At 53.5% G+C, this 23,302-nt stretch overlaps 1 protein-coding gene across 1 annotated transcript; it reads right to left on the minus strand.

Moving 5' to 3' along the window:
* Positions 1-1,066: 1,066 nt before the first annotated feature.
* Positions 1,067-12,716, minus strand: KANK2 (KN motif and ankyrin repeat domains 2). Its single transcript, XM_060181767.1, has 9 exons — positions 12,511-12,716; positions 12,303-12,411; positions 11,309-11,563; positions 10,969-11,056; positions 9,389-9,608; positions 7,693-7,835; positions 4,811-5,011; positions 4,420-4,509; positions 1,067-3,050 (listed from the first exon to the last, which is right to left on the minus strand). Exons 2-9 carry the CDS (start codon positions 12,377-12,379, stop codon positions 2,997-2,999), a joined length of 1,128 nt encoding a protein of 375 aa, XP_060037750.1. The 5' UTR covers positions 12,380-12,411; positions 12,511-12,716; the 3' UTR covers positions 1,067-2,996.
* Between the last annotated feature and the right edge of the window lie 10,586 nt (positions 12,717-23,302).

Genomic DNA, 23,302 nt, shown 5'->3' on the forward strand with positions numbered 1-23,302 from the left:
AGTGTGCTTAACCCGCTGTACTACTGCCCAGCCTCCAACAAATAATTCTTTTTTTAGCAATTTTTTAATATTTTATTTTATTTATTTATTCCCTTTTGTTGCCTTTGTTGTTTTAGTGTTGTAGTTATTATTGATGTCGTTGTTGTTGGATAGGACAGAGAGAAATGGAGAGAGGAGGGGAAGACAGAGAGGGGGAGAGAAAGACAGACACCTGCAGACCTGCTTCACCGCTTGTGAAGGGACCTGCCTGCAGGTGGGGAGCCGGGGGCTCGAACTGGGATCCTGACGCCGGTCCTTGAGCTTAGCGCCACCTGCGCTTAACCCGTTGTGCTACAGCCCGACTCCCCAACAAATAAATTTTAAAAAGAGGGACCCCACAGCCCTGCCCACCCTCCATGGGCTCCCTGGGTGCTGTGCAGGGTGCTGACATAAAGCCCAAGACCTCACTGTTGTAATCCATTAGTGAATACATCCCATTTCTCAGCCTGAGTAAGTTATTATTTTTCTTTCTGGCCATCCCCAGGGCTTCACTCCTGCAACCTGCCTTTTTCATATAGAGACAGAGAGAAGCAAGAGAGGAGAGAGAGAGAGAAAAAAAAAGAGGCTGAGCACAGCACTGAAGCTCGCTCCAGTCCGGCAAGGGCCAGCCTTGATCCTAGGTTGTACACTGGGAAAGTAGTGACCTAGCCAAGGAAACTTTCCACCAGCTCACTTTTTAAAAAATGTCAAAGCCCGATTCAGCTTGCCTTGGGCGTTGAGGACAATGACAACAACCCAGGCTTTGTTTCAGGAAGGAATTGATGGAAATTCCCTCAGGAGTCAGGAGGCGACGACCTCAGGCTCCCATCCTGTTTACCGACTTCCTGGCACCCATGTCTCCATGGGGAACGACGCAGGTTCAAGCCCCCGTTTCCACCTTCAGAAGCCGTGGAGCAGGGTTGCAGTTGTCTCTCTGTCTCTCTTCCTTTCATCTCCTTTTCTCCACCCAAAATAAGACAAGTTGTAGGGGTGTGCGGGGACAGGGGTGGGGTGCAGGGTTGGCGAGATAGAAATCAGACCCCACAGGCTTTGTCATAAGAGAGCTTTATTCAATTTCTTTCTTTCTTTCTTTCTTTCTTTCTTTCTTTCTTTCTTTCTTTCTTTCTTCCTGAACAAAGATTACAAACAGGAACACTTCATCTTTAGGGTAATACTGTGTTTCTGGACGTACCGTGAAAATGAAAATTTATGAGTATATAGTGAGGAGAAGGCTGGGGGAGGGGAGTTCAGAGGCAGGGATCCCACTGGGGAAGGGGGAGGGACACTGTGATGAACTTTCTGCTCCGGGCTCAGTCTGGATGGATAAGACCCATCTCATTCCAGCAGAAGGTGGGGTGCTGTGGGAGGGCACTCAGGAACTGGAGTTCTGAGACTCTAAACCCCCTTTTCTTTCTCTCTCTCTTAAATACTTATTTATTCCCTTTTGTTGCTCTTGTTATTTTTACTGTTGTAGTTACTGATGTCGTCGTTGTTGGATAGGACAGAGAGAAATGGAGAGGGGGGGAGAGAAAGACAGACACCTGCAGACCTGCTTCACCGCCTGGGAAGCGACTCCCCTGCAGGTGGGGCGCCAAGGGCTCGAACCAAGATCCTTACATTGGTCTTTGCGCCACGTGTGTTTAACCTACTGCGCTTCTCCCCGACTCCCTCTCTCTTTTTTAAGGAAAAAAAAGTCTATATTTATCTATCAGGTGGAGAGTCAATCAGAGTCTCCTTCGGGGACATGAGATACCGAACTCAGGACCTCATGCTTGAGAGTCCGAGGCTTGATCCACAGTACCCCTGTTCCTGGGGCTGTGTACCCCCATTCTCAGGATCTGGGGGGGAGGGTGGTGTTGCTGGAGTTGTCTTCTCCTCTCTATCGTCAAAAATAAAGTCAGCCAAACCTCCCCTCCGGTCCGCCAACCCAGCACCACATTTTTCTAGAAAATATTATCTCATCTCAGATGGGGGAGGCACGAAACCCCGTTTCAGCCAGAACTCCCATCCTCAGTCTCACCCCCAATCACAAGACATTTCCCACAGCTTGGAAACTGTGGCTGTTACTGTTATCTTGTCTTTTTCTTCCCTTTTTTTTGTTTTCTTTCTCTCTCTCTCTTCTCTCTGAGGGAATAGAGGGAGAGGACAAAGAAGGAAGGAAGGAAAGAGAAAAAAAATCTATAAAGATTCCAGCAGACTCCCTTCCAGGCTGTTTTGAAAAAAAAAAAAAAAGAAAGAAAGAAAGAAAAGAGGGGATAAAAAAAAAAAAAGAAAAAGCAGCTCTTTTTTCCTTTTTTGTGCCTGGCTTCTAACCATAAGAATTGGGGATCTTGGGGTCCCTGCCAAGTTTTAATCACAGACATATGGGGGTTTGGGGTTGGGGGGGATGGACGTGCCCAGAGCCCTGGCCAAAGACTCAGGGTCTCTGACTTTCCTTCCTCGGGGCGGAGAGAGATGTGGGCTGGAACCAGGAGGAGGAAGGGGGGGTGCCCCATGGAGCAGTGGGGAGGGGCTGGGGGATTTCCTGTCTGCTGGGGGGAGAGGGAGAGGAGCTGGGGGGGCTGGGGGGTGGCTGGGGAGGGGGGGAACTCCAGGGATTAAATAGCAAGCTCAGAGAATTTTTCCAAGTTTTGAGGGGCCCCAACTGGCTACCCTCCTGCTCCCACCCCAAGTAATTGCCACTTTTGTGTCTGGGTGTCCTTTGGGGGCAAACCGCAAGTCCCAGCCGCTGTAGCCACTGGCACCAGTCTGGGGTGAGGGGGAAAGGGGAGAGGGCCCCCCTTCTGGGGGAGGGCCCCCCCTTTTTGAAGCTGCTGGGCTGTGGCTCTGAGTCGGCTGCTGGGGGGGGCTGGGATCTCCGCGGAGAAGCCTGCCGAAGGGGGTGATGGCCCAGGAGGAGGCCAGAGATGGGGTGGGGTCTCCCCTGCACCCCAAGGCGTGTCCTGGGGCCAGTTGGGTCCCCTGGACCCCTCCAAAGGTTACTCTTCAGCAGAGGACGAAGAGGGGTTCCGGTCTTCGGACATGGGGGCAAACTGCGAAGAGAAACAGAAGTTTTCATTTTTTGGGGGGGGGAGGGCTGGGGTCTAGCCAGTTTGACAAGGGGCGGGGCCAATGCCAGGTAAGGCCCAATGGGATTCTGGTGCCAGTCCGGGGGCGGGGCTTGATAAAGGGCGGGGCCACTGCCAGGTAAAGCCCAATGGGATTCCCGTGTCAGTCCAGGGGGCGGGGCATAACAGACCAGGGTGCAAAGGCCTGGGCATGAGGGGGGCGTGGTCTGGTGGATTTGGGGTTGGATCTTGGGTTTTATATTTTAGTCATTTTTGAGCGAGAGATGCTCAGGTCTGTCTCTTGCTTTTTCATTCCTAGGTCAAAAGGCATTTGAAAAAGTAATCATTTGGGGGTGGGGGTAGATAGCATCATGGTTATGGAAAGAGGCTCTCATGCCTGAAATTTCATGACTGGTGGATTGGTGCTCTGTTTCTCTCTCTCTCTCTTTTTAATATTGTATTTATTTTATTTCTGAGCACTGGTGGACAAAAAGCAAATAGCTGAGCGAGAGGAGGTGTTTGTGTGAGGCCCGGGGTACCCAAAATGAAAAAAAAAAGTTTCCTGAAGCGCCAGGCGGCCAGGCGGCGGCGCACCTGGTTAAGCTCACACATTACGGTGCACAAGGTCCCAGGTTCAAGCCCCTGGTCCCCACCTGCAGGGGGGCAGCTTCAGGAGTGGCAAAACAGGGCTGCAGGTGTCTCGTTCCTTCTCTATCTCCCTTTCCCTTCTTAATTTCTCTCTGCCTCCATCCAGTAATAAGTTAATAAAGATAAAATTTTTTTAAAGTTTCCTGAGAAGTAAGGCAAGTGGCTCAGTAGTGAAGCCCAGGTCCTGAGATCCCTGGGTTCGATTCCCAGCACCGACACAAAGAGACAGAGGGCTGAGGAGAGAGCATCATGCTTCGGCAAACGGACTTTTACTGGGAGGTTCCAAGGTCCTAATGTCCCCGGTCCACAGAACCACCATAAGCCAGAGCTGAACATAGCTCTGGTCTTTCTCTCATTAAAATAAAATAAATAAAAAATTGTAAGAGGGCCAAGCGGCGATGCACCCGGTTAAGCGCACATAGTAAGAAGTGCAAGGACCCGCAAAAGGATCCGGGTTCGAGCCCCCGCTCCCCATTGCTCTGAGCACTGTGTCCACTCCCTGGGAGAGGCTGCTCCGGAGGGTCGGGGGGGCAGGGGTACCCGCAGGGGGCGGCCTGGGTCATGGGGGGGGGGCGCCACCCACACACTGTCTCCCGCCACACTCACACACGCCTCCCATGTGCACACCGACATGTGCACACGTATGTGACTATCTGCACACTGATACACGCACACACGGGTAAGCGTGTCCGCCCGGGCGGCTCACCGAGCACTGGCTGTTCATGCGTGAGTACAGCATGGAGGCGATCTCGTTCTGGCCGGCGTCCAGGGCCACTGTCAGCGCGGTGCTGCCATCCTGCAAGGCACCAGGCTCCAGGTCCCCCCAGGCCAGGTCTTCCCAGGCTCTGCCCGACCCCATGTTACCCCCGCAAGCCCCGCCCCACCCCACATTCTCCTGGGCAGCTCCGCCCCGCCCACCACGGAGGCCCCGCCCAGTCCGAGCTCCACGCCCCGCCCCACCATGGACACGCCCCTCACCCACGATTGGCCCCGCCCCACACCAACGTGGTTGGCCAGCGGTCATAGGCCCCGCCTCTTCAGACACGCCCCCACTCGCGATTGGCCAGCGCGGACTCGCAGGCCCCGCCCCCACTCACGTGGTCTGCCAGCGTGGCATCGCAGGCGGGCTGGGCCAGCAGCAGCCCGGCTATGTCCTTATGGCCGTGCTCGCAGGCGCACATGAGCGCGGTGGAGCCATCGGCGTCTTGCACGTTCACGTCCGCCCCGCAGGCCAGCAGTGCCCGCACCACGTCCAGCCGCCCGTGGCTGACCGCCAGCATCAGCGCCGTCTGCCCCGCCTGCAGGGAGGGAAGGGGGGCGGCTCAGGGTCCCAGCACCTGCCCCCACCGGACCCCAGGACCTTCCAGAAGCTTCTACCTGCTGCCCCTGATCCAGACCCTCCACCCTCCCAGCTCCAGGACTTCCCACAGCTGCCTGCAATGCGTTCCGGCTGCAGACCTTCCACCTTGCTGATCTAGAACCTTCCAGAACCTTCTGGGTGCTGGTCCAGCGCCAGACGCCCTTCCCTGCCTGCTCCAGAACCTTCTTCCTCCTGTCCGGTTCCAGACCCTCTTTTATTCCTGCTCCAGAGCCTTCTTCACCTCGTCCCATTCCTGACCCTTCCACAAGTGCCCATTCTAGAACCTCCCAGATCCAATCCGGTCCAGACCCACTGTTCCTGTTCCAGAACCTTCTGAACACAACCCCTGGCCACAACCATACCACGCGATGCCTGTTCTTGAACTTTCTAGAACCATCGGCTTGTTACCCCTGTTCCGGAACCTTTGAGGATCTCTGCTCTAGAACCTTCTCCGTGCTGTCTCTCTGGTCCAGACCCGGCACCAGAACCTTCTGCACCCGACCCCACCCCCAGCTCCTTCCATGATGCCCGATCTAGGCATTCTCCAGAACCACCTGCTCACTACCGTTTGGCCCAGAACTTGCCACAATTCTAGCACCTCTTGAGGACCAAACCTTCCAGGATCCTTAACTCCAGCCTGTCATCCCAGCTCCAGACCCTTCCATGAGTCCAGCTCTGGAACCTTCCAGAGCCTTGCGATCGTCACCACGGTTCTAGAATCACCCACATGGCCCCTGTTCCAGAATCTCCCGCACAACACCCATGCTGTAGAGCTTCCGAGCACTTCCCACACGCTGCCCCTATTCCATAACCCTCCACACATTCCCTGTTTCTGTTTGTTTGTTTTTGTCTCCAGGGTTATGGCTGGGGCTCGGTGCCTGCATTGTGAACCCACTGCTTCTGGAGGCCATTTTCCCCATGTTGTTGTTGTTGTTGTTGTTGGATAGGACAGAGAGAAATGGAGAGGGAAGGGGAGGTAGAGAGGGGGAGAGAAAGGCAGCCAGGCGGTGGTGCACCCGGTTAAGTGGACATAGTACAAAGTGCAAGGATCTGGGCTCGAGCCTCCAGCCCCCTCCTACAGGGGGGAAGCTTCACAGGCAGTGAAGCAGGTCTGCAGGTGTCTGTCTTTCTCTCCCCCTCTCTGTCTTCCCCTTCCTTCATTTCTCTCTGTCCTATCCAACAACGACGACCGCAATAACTACAACAATAAAAAACAACAGGGGCAACAAAGGAATAAATAAATAAATATTTACAAAAAAAAAAAGAGGATAGAGAAGAAGACACTTGCAGACCTGCTTCACCACTTGTCAAGCGAGATCTTCTTGCAGGTGGGGAGATGAGGGCTCGAACCCAGATCCTTGCGTGGGTCCTTGTGTTTCATACTATGCGCATTTAACCCAGTGTGCTATCGCCCAACCCCAAGATTTTATGTATCTATTCATGAGAAAGATAGGACAAGAGAGAAAGAACCAGATATCACACTGGTCCATGTGCTACCGGGGATTGAACTCGGGACCTCAGGCTTGAGAGTCCAACGCTTTATCCACTGTGCCACCTCCCGGGTGTCATAAAGTATATATTAAAAAAGATTTTTTAAAATTTATTTTCTTTGATCGGACAGAGAAAAATTGAGAGAGTGGGAAGGGAATAAAGAGGGAGAGAGACAGAGAGACACGTGCATACTGCTTCACCGCTCATGACACTTCCCGTTTTAAAGCCTCTGGCACCATGTTTTAGAACTTTGGAAGAAACTGCCGCACAAAGCCCCCTGTTCCAGGACCTTATACCTCCAACTCTTGTTCTATAATCTACAAAAACCTTTTTTTTAAAAATTTTATTTATTCCCTTTTGTTGCCCTTGTTGTTTTATAGTTGTAGTTATTGTTGTCATCATTGTTGAATAGGACAGAGAGAAATGGAGAGAGGAGGGGAAGACAGAGAGGGGGAGAGAAAGACAGACACCTGCAGACCTGCTTCACCGCCTGGGAAGCGACTCCCCTGCAGGTGGGGAGCCGGGGGCTCGAACCGGGATCCTTACATCAGTCCTTGTGCTTTGCGCCACCTGCGCTTAACCCGCTAAGCTACCGCCCGACTCCCCTCCAAAAACCTTTTGTACAGTGTGGCGCCCATGTCCCAGTCATTCCACATGACACCCATTTCTTTTCTTTCTTTCTTACTATTTTATCTTCTGCTAGGGGATTTTAAAAATTCATTTAGTAATGATCAACAGGACACCAGGACAAGAGGGGTACAACTCTACACAATTCCCACCATCAGATCTCCGTATCCCATCCCCTCCCCGATAGCGGTCCCTATTCTTTATCCCTCTGGGAGCATGGACCCAGGGTCATCATGGGGTGTAGAAGGTGGAAGGTCTAGCTTCTGGAATTACTTCTCTGCGGAGATACCCATTTCTAGAACCTTTCAGAACCAACTTTGGCTAGTTGCCCGGGTTCCAGAACCTTCCAGTCAGACCTGGAGGACACAACCCTGCCTCTCTGAGGTTCAGGGTCCCACCCCAGGGCACCAAGAGGAGCCAGGAACACAGGTCCCTTAAGGCTTGGTGTGTGGCCAGGGTGGGCTCAGCAGTCCGCAGGGGCCCTGTTGGGCTGGGGGGTACCTGGCTGGCCTTAGCATTGAGGTCTCCCAGTCGAAGAAGCTGCAGGACCGTGTCATTGTCCTCTTGTGACCTCAGTGTGGCCAGTGCTATAAGCATGATGGGGCTGTAGCCTGCACGGTTCTGCTTGTCCACGCAGCAGACACCTTGAGTGAGGGGCAAAAGGAGTCACAGAGGCTGGATGGGGACAGCTAGGCACAAGAAGGGTCTGGGAGAGCGGGAGACCACAGGCAGCCCCGTGGAGGATGGGCAGGGCTGTGGGTCTCTCCTCTCTCAGCACCCTGCACAGCACCCAGGGAGCCCATGGAGGGTGGGCAGGGCTGTGGGGTCTCTCCTCTCTCAGCACCATGCACAGCACCCAGGGAGCCCATGGAGGGTGGGCAGGGCTGTGGGGTCTCTCCTCTCTCAGCACCATGGACAGCACCCAGGGAGCCCATGGAGGGAGGGCAGGGCTGTGGGGTCTCTCCTCTCTCAGCACCCTGCACAGCACCCAGGGAGCCCCATGGAGGGTGGGCAGAGCTGTGGGGTCTCTCCTCTCTCAGCACCATGGACAGCACCCAGGGAGCCCCATGGAGGGTGGGCAGGGCTGTGGGGTCTCTCCTCTCTCAGCACCATGGACAGCACCCAGGGAGCCCATGAAGGGAGGGCAGGGCTGTGGGGTCTCTCCTCTCTCATCACCCTGCACAGCACCCAGGGAGCCCATGGAGGGTGGGCAGGGCTGTGGGGTGTCTCCTCTCTCAGCACCATGGACAGCACCCAGGGAGCCCATGGAGGGTGGGCAGGGCTGTGGGGTCTCTCCTCTCTCAGCACCCTGCACAGCACCCAGGGAGCCCATGGAGGGTGGGCAGGGCTGTGGGGTGTCTCCTCTCTCAGCACCATGGACAGCACCCAGGGAGCCCATGGAGGGTGGGCAGGGCTGTGGGGTCTCTCCTCTCTCAGCACCCTGCACAGCACCCAGGGAGCCCATGGAGGGTGGGCAGGGCTGTGGGGTCTCTCCTCTCTCAGCACCATGCACAGCACCCAGGGAGCCCATGGAGGGTGGGCAGGGCTGTGGGGTCTCTCCTCTCTCAGCACCATGGACAGCACCCAGGGAGCCCATGGAGGGAGGGCAGGGCTGTGGGGTCTCTCCTCTCTCAGCACCAGGCACAGCACCCAGGGAGCCCATGGAGGGAGGGCAGGGCTGTGGGGTCTCTCCTCTCTCAGCACCCTGCACAGCACCCAGGGAGCCCATGGAGGGTGAGTGTCATAGAGGATGCTGTCATCTTTGTTTCCCCCCTGTCACTTTCTCACCTCTTTCCTTCTCTTTCTAAAAAGTAAAGGATGGGGGAGCCAGGTAGTGGCGCATCTGGCTAAGCGCACACTTTACAGTGCACAAGGACCCAGGTTCAAGCCCTTGGTCCCCACCTGCAGGAGGAAAGTTTCACCAGTGGTGAAGCAGAGCTGCAGGTGTCTCTCTGTCTCTCTCCTTCTCTATCACCCCCTTCCCTCTCAATTTCTGCCTGTCTCTAGCCAATAAATAAATGAAAAAGAATTAAAAACACACACACGTGTGTGTGTGTGTGTGTGTGTGTGTGTGTGTCCCCACATGGGACTCTGTGAGCCTCAGGCCCGAGTTCTTTCCTTCTTGGGAGTGGCCCCTCTGGAAAGGTTGGGGAGGTGGGTGGCTGGACCCCCCCGGCCCCAGGGCCACTCAGCTCACCACTATCCAGGAGCTGACGCACCACGGGGAAGTTGGCGTGGGACACTGAGTAGTGTAGCGCCGTGTTGCCGTTGCCGTCAGCGATGTTGACCACGTAGTTGAGCACCCGGGCGGACACGGCCCGGAAGGTTATGAGGTGGCGGCGCACCAGCTCAGGGTGGGCGTCCCGGCGGCAGGCCAAACGCAGCCACTCCTGGAGCACCGTGGTGTAGGCCACCTTCTAGGGGGACACAGGGGACGGGGGCCTCTCTCAGCACCCAGGTGGCCCCGTGGAAAGTGGGCAGGGCTGTGGGGTCTCTCCTCTCTCAGCACCCTGCACAGCACCCAGGGAGCCCATGGAGGGTGGGCAGGGCTGTGGGTCTCTCCTCTCTCAGCACCAGGCACAGCACCCAGGGAGCCCATGGAGGGTGGGCAGGGCTGTGGGGTCTCTTCTCTCTCAGCACCATGCACACCACCCAGGGAGCCCCATGGAGGGTGGGCAGGGCTGTGGGGTCTCTCCTCTCTCAGCACCCTGCACAGCACCCAGGGAGCCCATGGAGGGTGGGCAGGGCTGTGGGGTCTCTCCTCCAGGCTTGAAGCCCCAGGTTCAATTCTTATCTCCAGCTTTTGGTGAAGCTAAGAGATCCTACAGTCTCTCATTCTCATGACTGGAAATCCAAAAAACAATGGACTGGAGAGACAGCATGATGGTTCTGCTAAGAGACTCTCCTGTCTTACGCCCTAAGGTCTCGAGTTCAATCCCTAGCACTACCATCTGCCAGAGCTGAGAGAAGGGGTCTGTGGAGAACAATCAGAAAAAAGCTAGATGGGTAAGAATAATAATAAATGGGGCCAGCTGGTGGCCCGCCTGGTTGAGTGTAATGTTGCAAATGCAAAAGGACCTGGGTCCAAGCCCCTTGGTCCTCATCTGCAGAGGGGAAGCTTTGTGAGTGGTGAAGCAGGGCTGCAAGTGTCTCTCTGTCTCTCTCCCTCTCTATCTCCCCTTTCCCTCTCAATTTCTGGCTGTCTCTATCAGATAAATAAATAAAGATAGTTTAAAAAATAGAAGAATTGGGAGTTGGGCGGTAGTGCAGTGGGTTAAGTGCACGTGGCACAAAGCACAAGGACCGGCATAAGGATCCTGGTTCGAGCCCCCGGCTCCCCACCTGTAGGGAAGTCGCTTCACAGGCGGTGAAGCAGGTCTGCAGGTGTCTGTCTTTCTCTCCCCCTCTCTGTCTTCCCCTCCTCCCTCCATTTCTCTCTGTCCTATCCAACAACAACGACATCAATAACCACAACAATAATAACTACAACAATAAAGCAACAAGGGCAACAAAAGGAAATAAATAAATATTTTTTTAAAAAATAGAAGAATTGGGCCAGGTAGTAGTGGACTGGGTTAAGAGCACATAGTAAAAAAAAAAAGTTGAAGAAGAAAGAAAGAAAGTATAGAATTCCCAGCGTCCTCATGGTCCCAGGTTATGTCCTGTGAACCCCCTCCCCAGGGCTGATTGCCACATATTCAAGAGGGGAGACACCAGGCAGGGGTTCTAGGGATAAGAGGGGATTCCCGCTTCCAAGGCCAGGGTACCCCCCCTTACCAGCTCCCGCTCTGTGAGGGCGTCATTATTCTCCAGGTACTTTTCCAAGGCGATGCAGGCTGAGATGAGGTCAGGGCTGAGATCCATTCTGCAGCGTTGGGAGGGGGGAGCTTAATGTGGGAGCACCCCCCAACTCTATCCCTTCAGCTGGGAATCCCTCCCCCACTCTCTCCCTTTAGCTGGGGGGATTCCAGGGAAGGCCTCATGGCTCTCCCATCCCACTAAGGTTCACTGGAGTGGCTGAAAGCTGAAAAGCCACAACTGCTAATTCAGACTAAAGTGTGAGTGACTGATATAGCCTGCAGGGTCTTAGCCTCCCACAAGATCGCAGAAGACTCACCGGATTTCCTCCTCCTCTTCCTCCTCCTCCACTTCCTTTGCCTTCTTCTTGCCGGAGCCTGACGCCCCCTCAGCCGGGGCCACATGTGGGGGCTCCTGGCTGGCCTTGGGCCCCGCCGTCTCCAAGGGCCTGAGCTGGGAGGTCTCTGGCACTCCCCGGACCTTCTCTTCCGGTGGCTCCGGCGCCTCGTTCTCGGTGCTCTCGTTGTCAGAGAAGTTCTCTGCTGTGGTGGAGTCCTCGGAGGAGGACTCGTACCTGGGGAGGGTGTCGGACGGGGTGGGAGATGAGGAGGTGAAGCTCGCCGTCTCCCCTGGGACTCAGTTTCCCCATCTGTGACGCTGGGGACAGGGGCCGCTATTGACCTCCCAGGATGGCACGGACAGAGCTTGGGGCACTTAGTAAGAGCTCATTGAGCAGGGGCCCGAGAGATAGCTCAGTTGGTAGAGGGCAGGACTCTCGAACACGAGGTCCCGGGTTCGAACTCTGGCATCGCGTGTGTCAGAGGGAGGCTATTTTTTCTCTCTCTCTCTGTTTTCCTCTGTGACACAAAGCACAAGGACCGGCATAAGGATCCCGGTTCGAGCACCCGGCTCCCCACCTGCAGGGGAGTTGCTTCCCAGGCGGTGAAGCAGGTCTGTAGGTATCTGTCTTTCTCTCCCCCTCTCTGTCTTCCCCTCCTCTCTCCATTTCTCTCTGTCCTATCCAACAACAACATCTATGACAACAATAACAACAAGGGCAACAAAATGAGAAAAAAATGACCCTGGAGTTGAGAGAGAGAGATGCAAGGGACACATAATATCGGGGGCTCGAACCCGGGACCTCATGCTTGAGAGGCTGACAACTCCTGACTCAGTTTCCTCCTCCTCTTGCTCTCTGGTCACTGGTGAGTGAGTGAATAAATAAATGGATCTGTTCTAGGTGGCTGGCGCGGGGGGGGGGGGCACCCAGGGCTGAGAGCGTGGGGCTGTGGGGGGGTCCCTCCCTCGCTTACCCACCGCCGTTGACCCCCACAAACTGGAGGCTCCTCCTCTGGGCTGGGGGGTCCGTGGGTTCCTCTTTGTGTTTCATGATGGATCTTATGGCCGTGGGGGGCCCTGCTCCTGGGAGAGGAAGAATGCTGAGGGCTCCCCAAGTCTCGACCCTGTGTCTCCCTGCCTCAGGGTCCCCCGTTACGTTGGCGTGGGGTCCCCACCACATACCTGCACCCCCGGTCTCCTCTGAGATGTCCTTACTACAGGAGGTGGTAAGCTTGGTGGACTTCCTGGGGGCGGTGTCCGGGGCAGGCACCTGGTCTGTGCTGTTCTCTTCGGGCTGTGAGGGAGCGGGGGAGGCCACTGGGGGCCCTGGAGGTGATGGAGATGAGACTGGGGGGGTCTGGGGGAGACCTGGGAGGGCAGGGAGAGAGACACTGACTGTAAGTGGTTAAAAAAAAAAAAAGACAATCCCCCAACAATATTAATCTTAGAGCTGCCTGTGTGGGGCGCAGTGGATAAAGCATTGGAGACTCATGCTTGAGGTCCCAGGTTTGAGCCTTGCCACTGCAGATGCCAGAGGGAGGGTCTGATTCTCTCTCTCTCTCCCTATTAACAAATAAACACAAATTAAAATAATAATAATAGAATGAAAAGATCTATTGATTCAGGCGGTGGCACGCCTGACTGGGCTCATGTCCCCAGACACAAGGACCCGAGTTCAAGCCCCTGGTCCCCACCAGCAGGGGGAATCTTCCTGAGGGGTGAAACAGGGTTGTGTCTCTCTGTCTCTCTCTGTCTCTCTGTCTCTGTCTCTGCAAGGCTTCACTCAGCTCTGGCTTCTGTTGGTACCGGGGCCTCGAACCCAGAGCCTCAAACATACAAGTCCTGAGGGAAGGCTTGAGCTGAGCGGGGGGTGTGGGGTGTGACAGACACAGAGAGAAACTGAGAGACAGAGAGACACCTGCAGCCCTGCTTCACCACTCGAAAAGCTTTCCCCCTGCAGGTGGGGGACCGGGGGCTCGAACCCAGGTCCCTGTGTATGGTGATAATTTGGGCCTGGCCAGGGTGCACCATCACCCGGCCCCCTTTTGTCTCTGTGAAGCAGATGATTCTGTGTGGGCTGCAACAGGAAGCCCGTTAAGAGTCAGAGGGAGGAAAAGGGGGCATTCCAGGCCGGAAGGGCGGGGGCGGGGAGGGGTAGGTTCAGAGTCAGGAGTGGGGAGAGGGTGGCAGGGCCTTGAATGTGCTCAAGGCAGGGCGGCGATGCGGGCAGAGCAGCAGACTTGCACGTCTGAGGCTCCTGGCTCGATTCCCAGCACCACATATGCCAGAGTGGGGCGCTCCATTTTTTAAAAAAGATTTTATTGATTGATTGATGAGAAAGATAGCAGGAGAGAGAAAGAACCAGACATCACTTTGGTCCATGTGCATGCTTTGTCCAGGGTACCACGCCCTGGATCTCTCTCTCTCTCTTCTTTTTTGCCTGCGGGGTTATTTCTGGAGCTCAGTGGCTACAATACAAATTCACTGCTCCTGGAGGCTATTTTTTCCCTTTTACTGCCCTTGTTGTTGTTGTTATTATTATTGTTGTTATTTTTTCCCTTTTGTTGCCCTTGTGTTTTTTTTTTATTGTTGTTGTGGTTGTTGTTGGTGTTATTGATGTCGTCTTTTTTGGATAGGACAGAGAGAAATGGAGAGAGGAGGGGAAGACAGAGAGTAGGAGAGAAAGACAGACACCTGCAGACCTGCTTCACCGCCTGGGAAGCGACTCCCCTGCAGGTGGGGAGCCGGGGGCTCGAACTGGGATCCTTATGCCGGTCCTTGCGCTTTGTGCCACGTGCGCTTAATCCGCTGCGCCACCGCCCGACTCCCTGCAAGAATCTTTTGCAGAACCATCCTGCTGTCTCCTCCCAGCTCTCTATCTCTCTTTCACTGTGAAACTCTCTGTTATGAGTGAAAAATAAAAATAAAATAAATAAATCTGGAGGGCTGAAGAGACAACACAGTGGTTCTGCAAAGAGACTCTCCTGCCTGAGGTCTGAGGTTCAAGCCCCAGCACCACCATCAGCCAGAACTGAACAGGGCTCTGGGGAAAAAAAAAAAAAAGTTTAACCCAAAAGGGTTAAACTTTCTAGAAGTTTCCAGGCTTCCTGCAGAGACTTAAAAACAGGGGTGGGGGGGTTGGGGGGAGACACTCAGCACAGTCAGAAACCAGACACCACCTCCGGGCAGCCTGCCCACCACAGCCCTACCCAGGGTGAAGCCATCCGGACTCCCCTGGGAACCCTTGGCCGTCTTCCTTCCAGAAGATCCCAATGTTCGCTTTTCTCCCTACAGATATTTTTTCCCCTTATTTTTCCACTTACGTATTTATTTGAGAGAGAGAGAGAGACGGGCCTCTCTCTGGCAACTGTGATGCCGGGAATCGAACCCAGGACCTCAAGCTTGAGACTACAGTGTTTTTTCCATTGCTCCCCCTCCCAAAAAAAAAAAAAGAAAGACGGTTCGAACCCCGGCTCCCCACCTGCAGGGGAGTCGCTTCCCAGGCGGTGAAGCAGGTCTGCAGGTGTCTGTCTTTCTCTCCCCCTCTCTCTGTCTTCCCCTCCTCTCTCCATTTCTCTCTGTCCTATCCAACAATGACAACAACAATAATAACTACAACAATAAAACAACAAGGGCAACAAAAGGGAATAAATAAATAAAATAAATATTAAAAAAAAAGAGAAAGCTCACATCAGGGCTAGGGAGACAGCTCAGAGGGTTAGAGCACAGGACTTGCAAGTTGAGCAGTGCTCTGGTCTCTCCCTCTCTCTCTCTTTCTCGTAAATGAATCTATTTTTGCCTCCAGGGTTATCTCTGGGGCTCACTGCTAGCACTAAGGATCCACTGCTCCTGGCGGCTACCTTTTTTCCATGTTATTGGACAGGACAGAGAGAAATCGAGAGAGGAGAGGGAGAGAGAGAAAGAGACAGAGAGACACCTACAGACCTGCTTCATCACTTGCCGGGGGCTCGAACTTGGATCCTTGTGCTTCTTATTATACACACTTACTTAAGCGGCTATGCCAATGCCCAGCCCCCCAATAAGTCTATTTTTTTTCTTTTATAAGTCAGTTGAGAAATATCTTCCACCCTGGAGGTCTAGTTGGCAATCAGCCGCAAGGGACCGGGTGTGCCTGGGTACTGAGACACTGGAACGCCGTGTCACTTGGCCCATGGCCCCTCAGTGTTACTCTGAGGCTGGGAAACAGCTCATTGGGTCGAGCACTCATCCGGCTGTGTCCGAGCGAGGCCCTGGGTTCCAACCCCAGCACCACCAGGGAAGACCGTAATGGCACTGGGAGAGCTCCGTGGAGTGCCGGAGCCATGCTGTGGTGTCTCTCCTCTCTTTCTCTCTCAACGATCTCTCTCTCTCCCCCTTTGCCCAGAACCCTCTTTTTACTTTTTAATTTTTAAAAAAATATTTATTTATTACATTTTGTTGCCCTTGTTTTATTGTTGTAGTTATTACTGTTGTTGTTATTGATGTCGTCGTTGTTGGATAGGACAGAGAGAACTGGAGAGAGGAGGGGAAGACAGAGAGGGGGAGAGAAAGACAGACACCTGCAGACCTGCTTCACCGCCTGGGAAGCGACTCCCCTGCAGGTGGGGATTTTTTAATTTTTTAAATTTTCCTCCAGGGTTATTGCTAGGACTCAGGGCCGGCACTGCAAATCCGCTGCTGCTGGAGATTATTTTCCCCCATTTTTGTTGCCCTTGTTATTATTATTGTTATTGTTGTTATTAATGCCATTGTTGTTGGCATTGATAGGACAGAGAGAAATGGAGAGAGGAGGGGAAGACAGAGAGGGGGAGAGAAAGACAGACACCTGCAGACCTGCTTCACCGCCTGGGAAGCGACTCCCCTGCAGGTGGGGATTTTTTAATTTTTTAAATTTTCCTCCAGGGTTATTGCTAGGACTCAGGGCCGGCACTGCAAATCCGCTGCTGCTGGAGATTATTTTCCCCCATTTTTGTTGCCCTTGTTATTATTATTGTTATTGTTGTTATTAATGCCATTGTTGTTGGCATTGATAGGACAGAGAGAAATGGAGAGAGGAGGGGAAGACAGAGAGGGGGAGAGAGAGACAGACACCTGCAGACCTGCTTCACCGCCTGTGAAGCGACTCCCCTGCAGGTGGGGAGCCGGGGGCTCGAACCAGGATCCTTACTCTGGTCCTTGCGCATTGTGCCATGTGCGCTTAACCCGCTGCGCTACCACCCGACTCCCTGCCCAGAACCTTCTACGCTCCCACTTGTCTAAGGATAAAAGAAATGGACTGGGGAGTCGGGCAGTAGTGCAGCGGGTTAAGCGCAAGGACGGGCAGAGGATCCCGGTTGGAGCCCCCGGCTCCCCACCTGCAGGGGAGTCGCTTCCCAGGCGGTGAAGCAGGTCTGCAGGTGTCTGTCTTTCTCTCCCCCTCTCTGTCTTCCCCTCCTCTCTCCATTTCTCTCTGTCCTATCCAACAACGACGACATCAATAATAACTACAACAGTAAAACAAGAACAACAAAAGGGAATAAATAAACATTTAAAATATTTAACGACGTCAATAACAACAACAATCATAACTACAACAACGAAAAACAACAAGGGCAACAAAAGGGAAAATAAATAAATAAATATTTAAAAAATATTTTAAAAAAGAAAGAAAGAGACTGGCCGGCAGCCCGGGAGGGCGTTGGGCTCTCAGGCCTGAGGTCCTGAGCTCAAGGACACGGCCAACGCCTTCTCCACGCCCTGGGACATCATTAGCCACTGAGACACAGCAGAGAAAATGGGACCAGGGAGCTGGCTCAGCCTGTGAGAGCATCGGCCTTGCAGGTCCGGGCCCCCCAAAATCATGGGTTCAAACCCCAGCCCTGCCTTTTGCCAGAGTTGAATGGAGCTCTGCTCATTCTCTCTGTGTCAATAAATAAACAAAAAAGGAGACATTTAAAATAGCTGGGTTGGGGGCCAGGTGGTGGCGCACCTGGTTGAGCACACAGATTACAATACACAAGGACCCGGGTTCGAGCCCCCGGCCCCCACCTGCAGGGAGAAAGCTTCCCGAGTGGTGGTGTCTCTCTCCCTCTCTACCTCTCCCTTCCCTCTGGATGTCTCTGTCTCTATCCAATAATTAAATAAATAAAAATATTTAAAAATAGAGACATGGAGGAGGTAGAGAGACAGAAAGACACCTACAGCCCTGCTTCACTGTCCCTGAAGCTTCCTCCCCGCAGGTGGGGAACGGGGGTTCTCGAACCCGGGTCCTTGCGTACAGTAATGTGTGCGCTCAACCAGGCGCACCACCAGCCGAGCCTCCCCCCAACCCTGTCAATTTCTCTTTGTCTCTATCTGATAAATACAATATTAAAATATAATAACAATAAACCGTCCCTTCCCGGGAGTGATGGTCTGAGACCAGTCAGGAGCTGGAAGTAATCCAGGTGTCCTCCCTGGAAGGGGTGTGCGAGGGGTGTCAGCTCAGCATGGTGGCCGGCTGGCTCTTCTTCAAAACCGCCAGGCCTGATGTATAAACACCAGCCTTAAAGGGGGGTTGGGGTGGGGAGAAGGGGACGTTTGTTTCTTGTTTGTCTAGGCACAATACCATTTTAGGCAAACACACCCAAGCCTTCAAGGACAAGCCCAACAGCTTCAAGAGAAGCTTCTGGAAGGTGGCTCGTCAGGAATGAGGGTGGAGGGGGGCCTGGGAGGACAGGGCCTGGAGTTCGTGGTCGTTGTTGGGGGAATTTTCACACCCGAACTCCCAGACGTCACCTAGCTCCAGCAAATTGCAGAAGGGGTGATAAAAAAAAAAAAAAAAAAACAGAGAACCAAACGGCAAACTCCACGAAGCCCGACCAGCTCCATGCACACGCTTTCTGGAGCATAAAATATTTCTGTCCAAATATTCAGCAAAGGCTTGGGAAGGGTGGAGCAATGGTTAGAGGGCTGGACTCTCAGGCCTGAGGTTCTGAGTTCCATCCCCGGCAAGGCAGGTGCCAGAGGGAGGCACTGCTTCTCTATTTATTTATTTTTAAAGATTTATTTATTGCCTTTTGTTGCCCTTATTGTTTTACTGTTGTAGTTATTATTGTTATTGCTGTCATTGTTGTTGGATAAGCTAGAGAGAAATGGAGAGGGGGGGAAGACAGAGAGGGGGAGAGAAAGACAGACACCTGCAGACCTGCTACACCGCCTGGGAAGCGACTCCCCTGCAGGTGGGGAGCCGGGGGCTCGGACTGGGATCCTTATGCCGGTCCTTGCGCTTGGTGTCACGTGCGCTTAACCTGCTGCGCTACCGCCCGACCCCCTATTTAATTTTTTAAATTATTTTATTTATTTATTTTTTATATTATTTTTATTTATTTGATAGAGACAGAGAACTTGAGAGGGGAGAGGAAGAGAGAGAGAGGGGAAGGAGACAGCTGCAGCCCTGCTTCACCACTCCTGAATCTTTCCCCCTGCGGGTGGGGACCGGGGGCTTGAACCCAGGTCCTTGCGCACTGTAGTGTGTGCGCTCAACCTGGTGCCTGGCCCCTCATTATTTATTTTTACGAGTCAGAGAGAGACAGAGACAGAGCACATCGCTCAGCTCTGGTCCATGACGGTGGGTGCCGGGGCCTCAGACGGGCCAGGCCTGCACTCCATGGCTCAGGATCTTAGTGGATTCTAGGGGAGGGGTCTGGGGGGTCGCATCCCCCCCTCTTCCCCCCACACCCTCCCCGGGGGTCTAGAAGGTTCTGGGTCAGAACCAGCGCAGAGACGCCGCAAGGGAATGGGGGGGCTTAGGGTTGGGGGGTGACAAGCCAGACTGAAGCTGCTGTGTGTGTGGCCCTGGCTGGGACAGGACTGGCGCGTGCAGCCTGGAGCCACACATTGGGGTCACCCTCCCCGCCTGCCCCTGCCTCTGCCCCTACCCTTGGCTTGGCCACCGCTCATGGTTGAGCCTCAGTTTCCCCTGACAACGGGAGGTGGTGGTGGCAAGAGGTACCCTTCAACTGCTGAGGGGTGGGCTGTAAGACGCAGCTAATGTCAGAAGGAAAAAAAAAAAACCTTCCAAATAAAAAATAAAAAACCACAAAGGTCTCAGTTTGGGTTTGGAAATTGAACCCCTAGAATGACTGGGCTTCGATGTGGAAACTGGACCTCAGAAGGGCTGGGCTTGAGTTTGGAAAGTTGAACCCCCAGACAGAAGGGACCCTGGATTTGGAACCTGACCTCCCAGAAGAGCTCGGCTCAGATTTAAAAAGTGAATCCCCCACGTGGCACAAAGCGCAAGGACCGGCGTAAGGATCCCAGTTCGAGCCCCCGGCTCCCCACCCGCAGGGGAGTCGCTTCCCAGGCGGTGAAGCAGGTCTGCAGGTGTCTGTCTTTCTCTCCCCCTCTGTCTTCCCCTCCTCTCTCCATTTCTCTCTGTCCTAGCCAACAACGACATCTGTAATAACAACAATAGTAACTACAACAACAATAAAAACCAGCAAGGACAACAAAAAGGCGAAATCAAAAAAAAAAGTGAACCCCCCAAGTGCACTGGGATTGGAAACTAAACCCCAAAGGAACTGGATTTCAGGTGAGAAAAATAAACTCCCCAGGGGCCAGGCGGTGGCACATCTGGTTAAGTGCACAAGGACCCGGGTTCAAGCCCCTGGCCCTGACCTGCGGAGGAAGGGGGGGGGTGGAGAAAGCTTCATGAGAGGTGAAGCAGGAATGCAGGTGTCTCTCTGTGTCTCTCCTCTCTGTCTACCCCATCCCCACTCAATTTCTCTCTGTCTCTATCCAATAATAAATTTTTAAAAATCTGAACAGGACCGACTGACTCAACAACAGGTCTTATGGGAAGTGAATCCCAAAGGACCAGGCTCGGACTGCGTGGTGTGGTCCTGGGAGGGGAGGGGCAGTGGAATTAGTGATGACCGCACCCCTTAAAGGTCAGCCCCGGAGCACCCCATCCCATCCCCGCTGGTCTTGTCTTTCCTGAGGCCACAAAGACCCACTAGAACTCACCACCAGCTTTGTTCTAAAGAGAGAGAGTAGGCAGAAGAGAGAGAGAGAGAGAGAGAAGAGAGAGACAAAGAAAAGACACTGGCAGCCCTGCGAAGCTTCCCCCCTGCAGCTGGGGACCAGGGGTTTGAACCCGGGTCCTTGCGCTTGGCGACCACCGCCTGGCCCCTTTGACATTTCCCCTTGAGAGCTTTGCGCCTGGATCCTACTGTGCCTGAAGCAGTCTCTGCCACCGCACAATCAAAGGGATTCTTTTCTGGTGGTTCTAGAGACAGGCATTTTAGCGGATGGGTGGGGGGAGATGGGTCTTTGATTTCTCCTCGATGTCCCCACCTCCAAGTCCATCTCTTGGCTTCCTACCCTCCCTGGCTGTCACCCCCATCCAAAGCTAACACAATCTGGCTTCTGACTTCAAGTCTGAACAGAAGGAATCCCCACACTCCCAAGTGAGGGATCCAGTTATAGCATGGTGGTGGCTAGGGGGTGAGGGGAAAATTCTCGAACCCGGGTCACCAGGCCTCCTGGAGGCTCAGCCTCTTGAGCGCTGAGAAAAATAAAACAGCTGTCACTGTGAATCACTGTGGACGCTTCCCCCAGGGTCTGGGTGGGACAGGGTGGGACGGGGTGGGGTGGGGGGACAGCTGCACCCAGATCCCCTTTCCTGCCCGCCCTGAGGACTCAGCGTTTCCTGGAGGGAGCACTTCCCTCCCCAGCCTCTACCCCCTCTTCCTTCTCTCTCTGAGCTGCAGGGTCACAGGCCTTGGGCGGGGCTGCTGTTTTCCTGCCCTTTCATCGTATATCCCCCTCCAGGATCCAGGCCAGGCAGTGACCCTCATGGGTCAGTTCATTCTGGGCTGTGGGCTGGCACCCTTGGGACTAAAAGGGTTCCCTTCCCTCCACCCCAGAGAGAAGAGCAAGAGGAGGAGGCGGTGAAGCAGGTCTGCAGGTGTCTGTCTTTCTCTCCCCCTCTCTGTCTTCCCCTCCTCCCTCCATTTCTCTGTGTCCTAGCCAACAATGACGACATCAGTAACAATAATAACAAGGGCAACAAAAGGAAATAAGTAAATACATATAAAAATAATAAAACTAATAATAATAACAACAGCAATAATAGCAGCTGGGGAGACAGCAGGATGGTTCTGCAGGAGACTCTCCCACTTTCTCTCTCTCTCCGATTAGTGAATAAGTCTATCCTTTCTTTTCACTTGGGACTTCACTGCGCCAGGCTGACTTTTCCAGCTGCATCTAAGAGACAGAGACAGAGAGACAGAGACAGAGACACAGACAGAGACAGAGAGACAGACACAGACAGAGACACAGAGACAGACAGACACAGACAGAGACACAGACAGAGACACAGACACAGAGACACAGACAAAGACAGACACAGACAGAGACAGACACAGACAGAGACAGACAGAGACAGAGACAGACAGACACAGACAGACACAGACACATAGACAGAGACAGAGACAGACAGACACAGACAGACACAGAGACACAGACAGAGACACAGACAGAGACACAGACAGAGACACAGACACAGAGACACAGACAAAGACAGACACAGACACATAGACAGAGACAGAGACAGACAGACACAGACACATAGACAGAGACAGAGACAGACAGACACAGACAGACAGAGACACAGACAGAGATAGACACACACAGACAGACACAGAGACACAGACACAGAGACACAGACAAAGACAGACACAGACAGAGACAGACAGAGACAGACACAGACAGACACAGACACATAGACAGAGACAGAGACAGACAGACACAGACAGACAGAGACACAGACAGAGATAGACACACACAGACAGACACAGAGACACAGACAGAGACACAGAGACAGACAGAGACACAGACAGAAGAGACAGAGGAGACAGAGACAGAGACACAGAGACAAAGACACAGAGACACAGACAGAGACACAGACAAAGACACAGAGACAGACACAGACAGAGACACAGACAGAGACACAGACAGAGACACAGACAGAGACAGACACAGACAGAGACACAGACAGAGACAGACACAGACAGGCACAGACAGGCACAGACAGAGACACAGAGACAGACAGACACAGACAGAGACACAGACAGAGACACAGACAGAGACACAGACAGAGACACAGACAGAGACACAGACAGAGACAGACACAGACAGAGACACAGAGACACAGACAGAGACACAGACAAAGACAGACACAGACAGAGACACAGACAGAGACAGAGACAGACAGGCACAGACAGGCACAGACAGAGACACAGAGACAGACAGACACAGACAGAGACAGACACAGACAGAGACACAGACAGAGACAGACACAGACAGGCACAGACAGGCACAGACAGAGACACAGAGACAGACAGACACAGACAGAGACACAGAGACAGACAGACACAGACAGAGACAGACACAGACAGAGACACAGACAGAGACAGACACAGACAGGCACAGACAGGCACAGACAGAGACACAGAGACAGACAGACACAGACAGAGACACAGAGACACAGACAGAGACACAGACAAAGACAGACACAGAGACACAGACAGAGACAGACAGAGACACAGACAGAGACACAGACAGAGACACAGACAGAGACACAGACAGAGACAGACACAGACAGAGACACAGACAGAGACACAGAGACAGACAGACACAGACAGAGACACAGAGACACAGACAGAGACACAGACAAAGACAGACACAGACAGAGACAGACACAGACAGAGACACAGACAGAGACAGAGACAGACAGGCACAGACAGGCACAGACAGAGACACAGAGACAGACAGACACAGACAGAGACAGACACAGACAGAGACACAGACAGAGACAGACACAGACAGGCACAGACAGGCACAGACAGAGACACAGAGACAGACAGACACAGACAGAGACACAGAGACACAGACAGAGACACAGACAAAGACAGACACAGACAGAGACACAGACAGAGACAGACAGAGACAC

Source organism: Erinaceus europaeus, chromosome 23 (genome assembly GCF_950295315.1).
Source record: "Erinaceus europaeus chromosome 23, mEriEur2.1, whole genome shotgun sequence".
Taxonomy (NCBI): domain Eukaryota; kingdom Metazoa; phylum Chordata; class Mammalia; order Eulipotyphla; family Erinaceidae; genus Erinaceus; species Erinaceus europaeus.

Excerpts from the sequence above, each read along its gene's own strand:
- KANK2 (XM_060181767.1), bottom strand. The coding sequence starts at position 12,379 with ATGAAACACAAAGAGGAACCCACGGACCCCCCAGCCCAGAGGAGGAGC. Across the intron at positions 11,564-12,302 it reads GTGGGGGTCAACGGCGGTGG|GTACGAGTCCTCCTCCGAGG; the intron begins GTAAGCGAGGGA and ends CACCCTCCCCAG. Across the intron at positions 7,836-9,388 it reads GCGTCAGCTCCTGGATAGTG|GTGTCTGCTGCGTGGACAAG; the intron begins GTGAGCTGAGTG and ends CCCTCACTCAAG.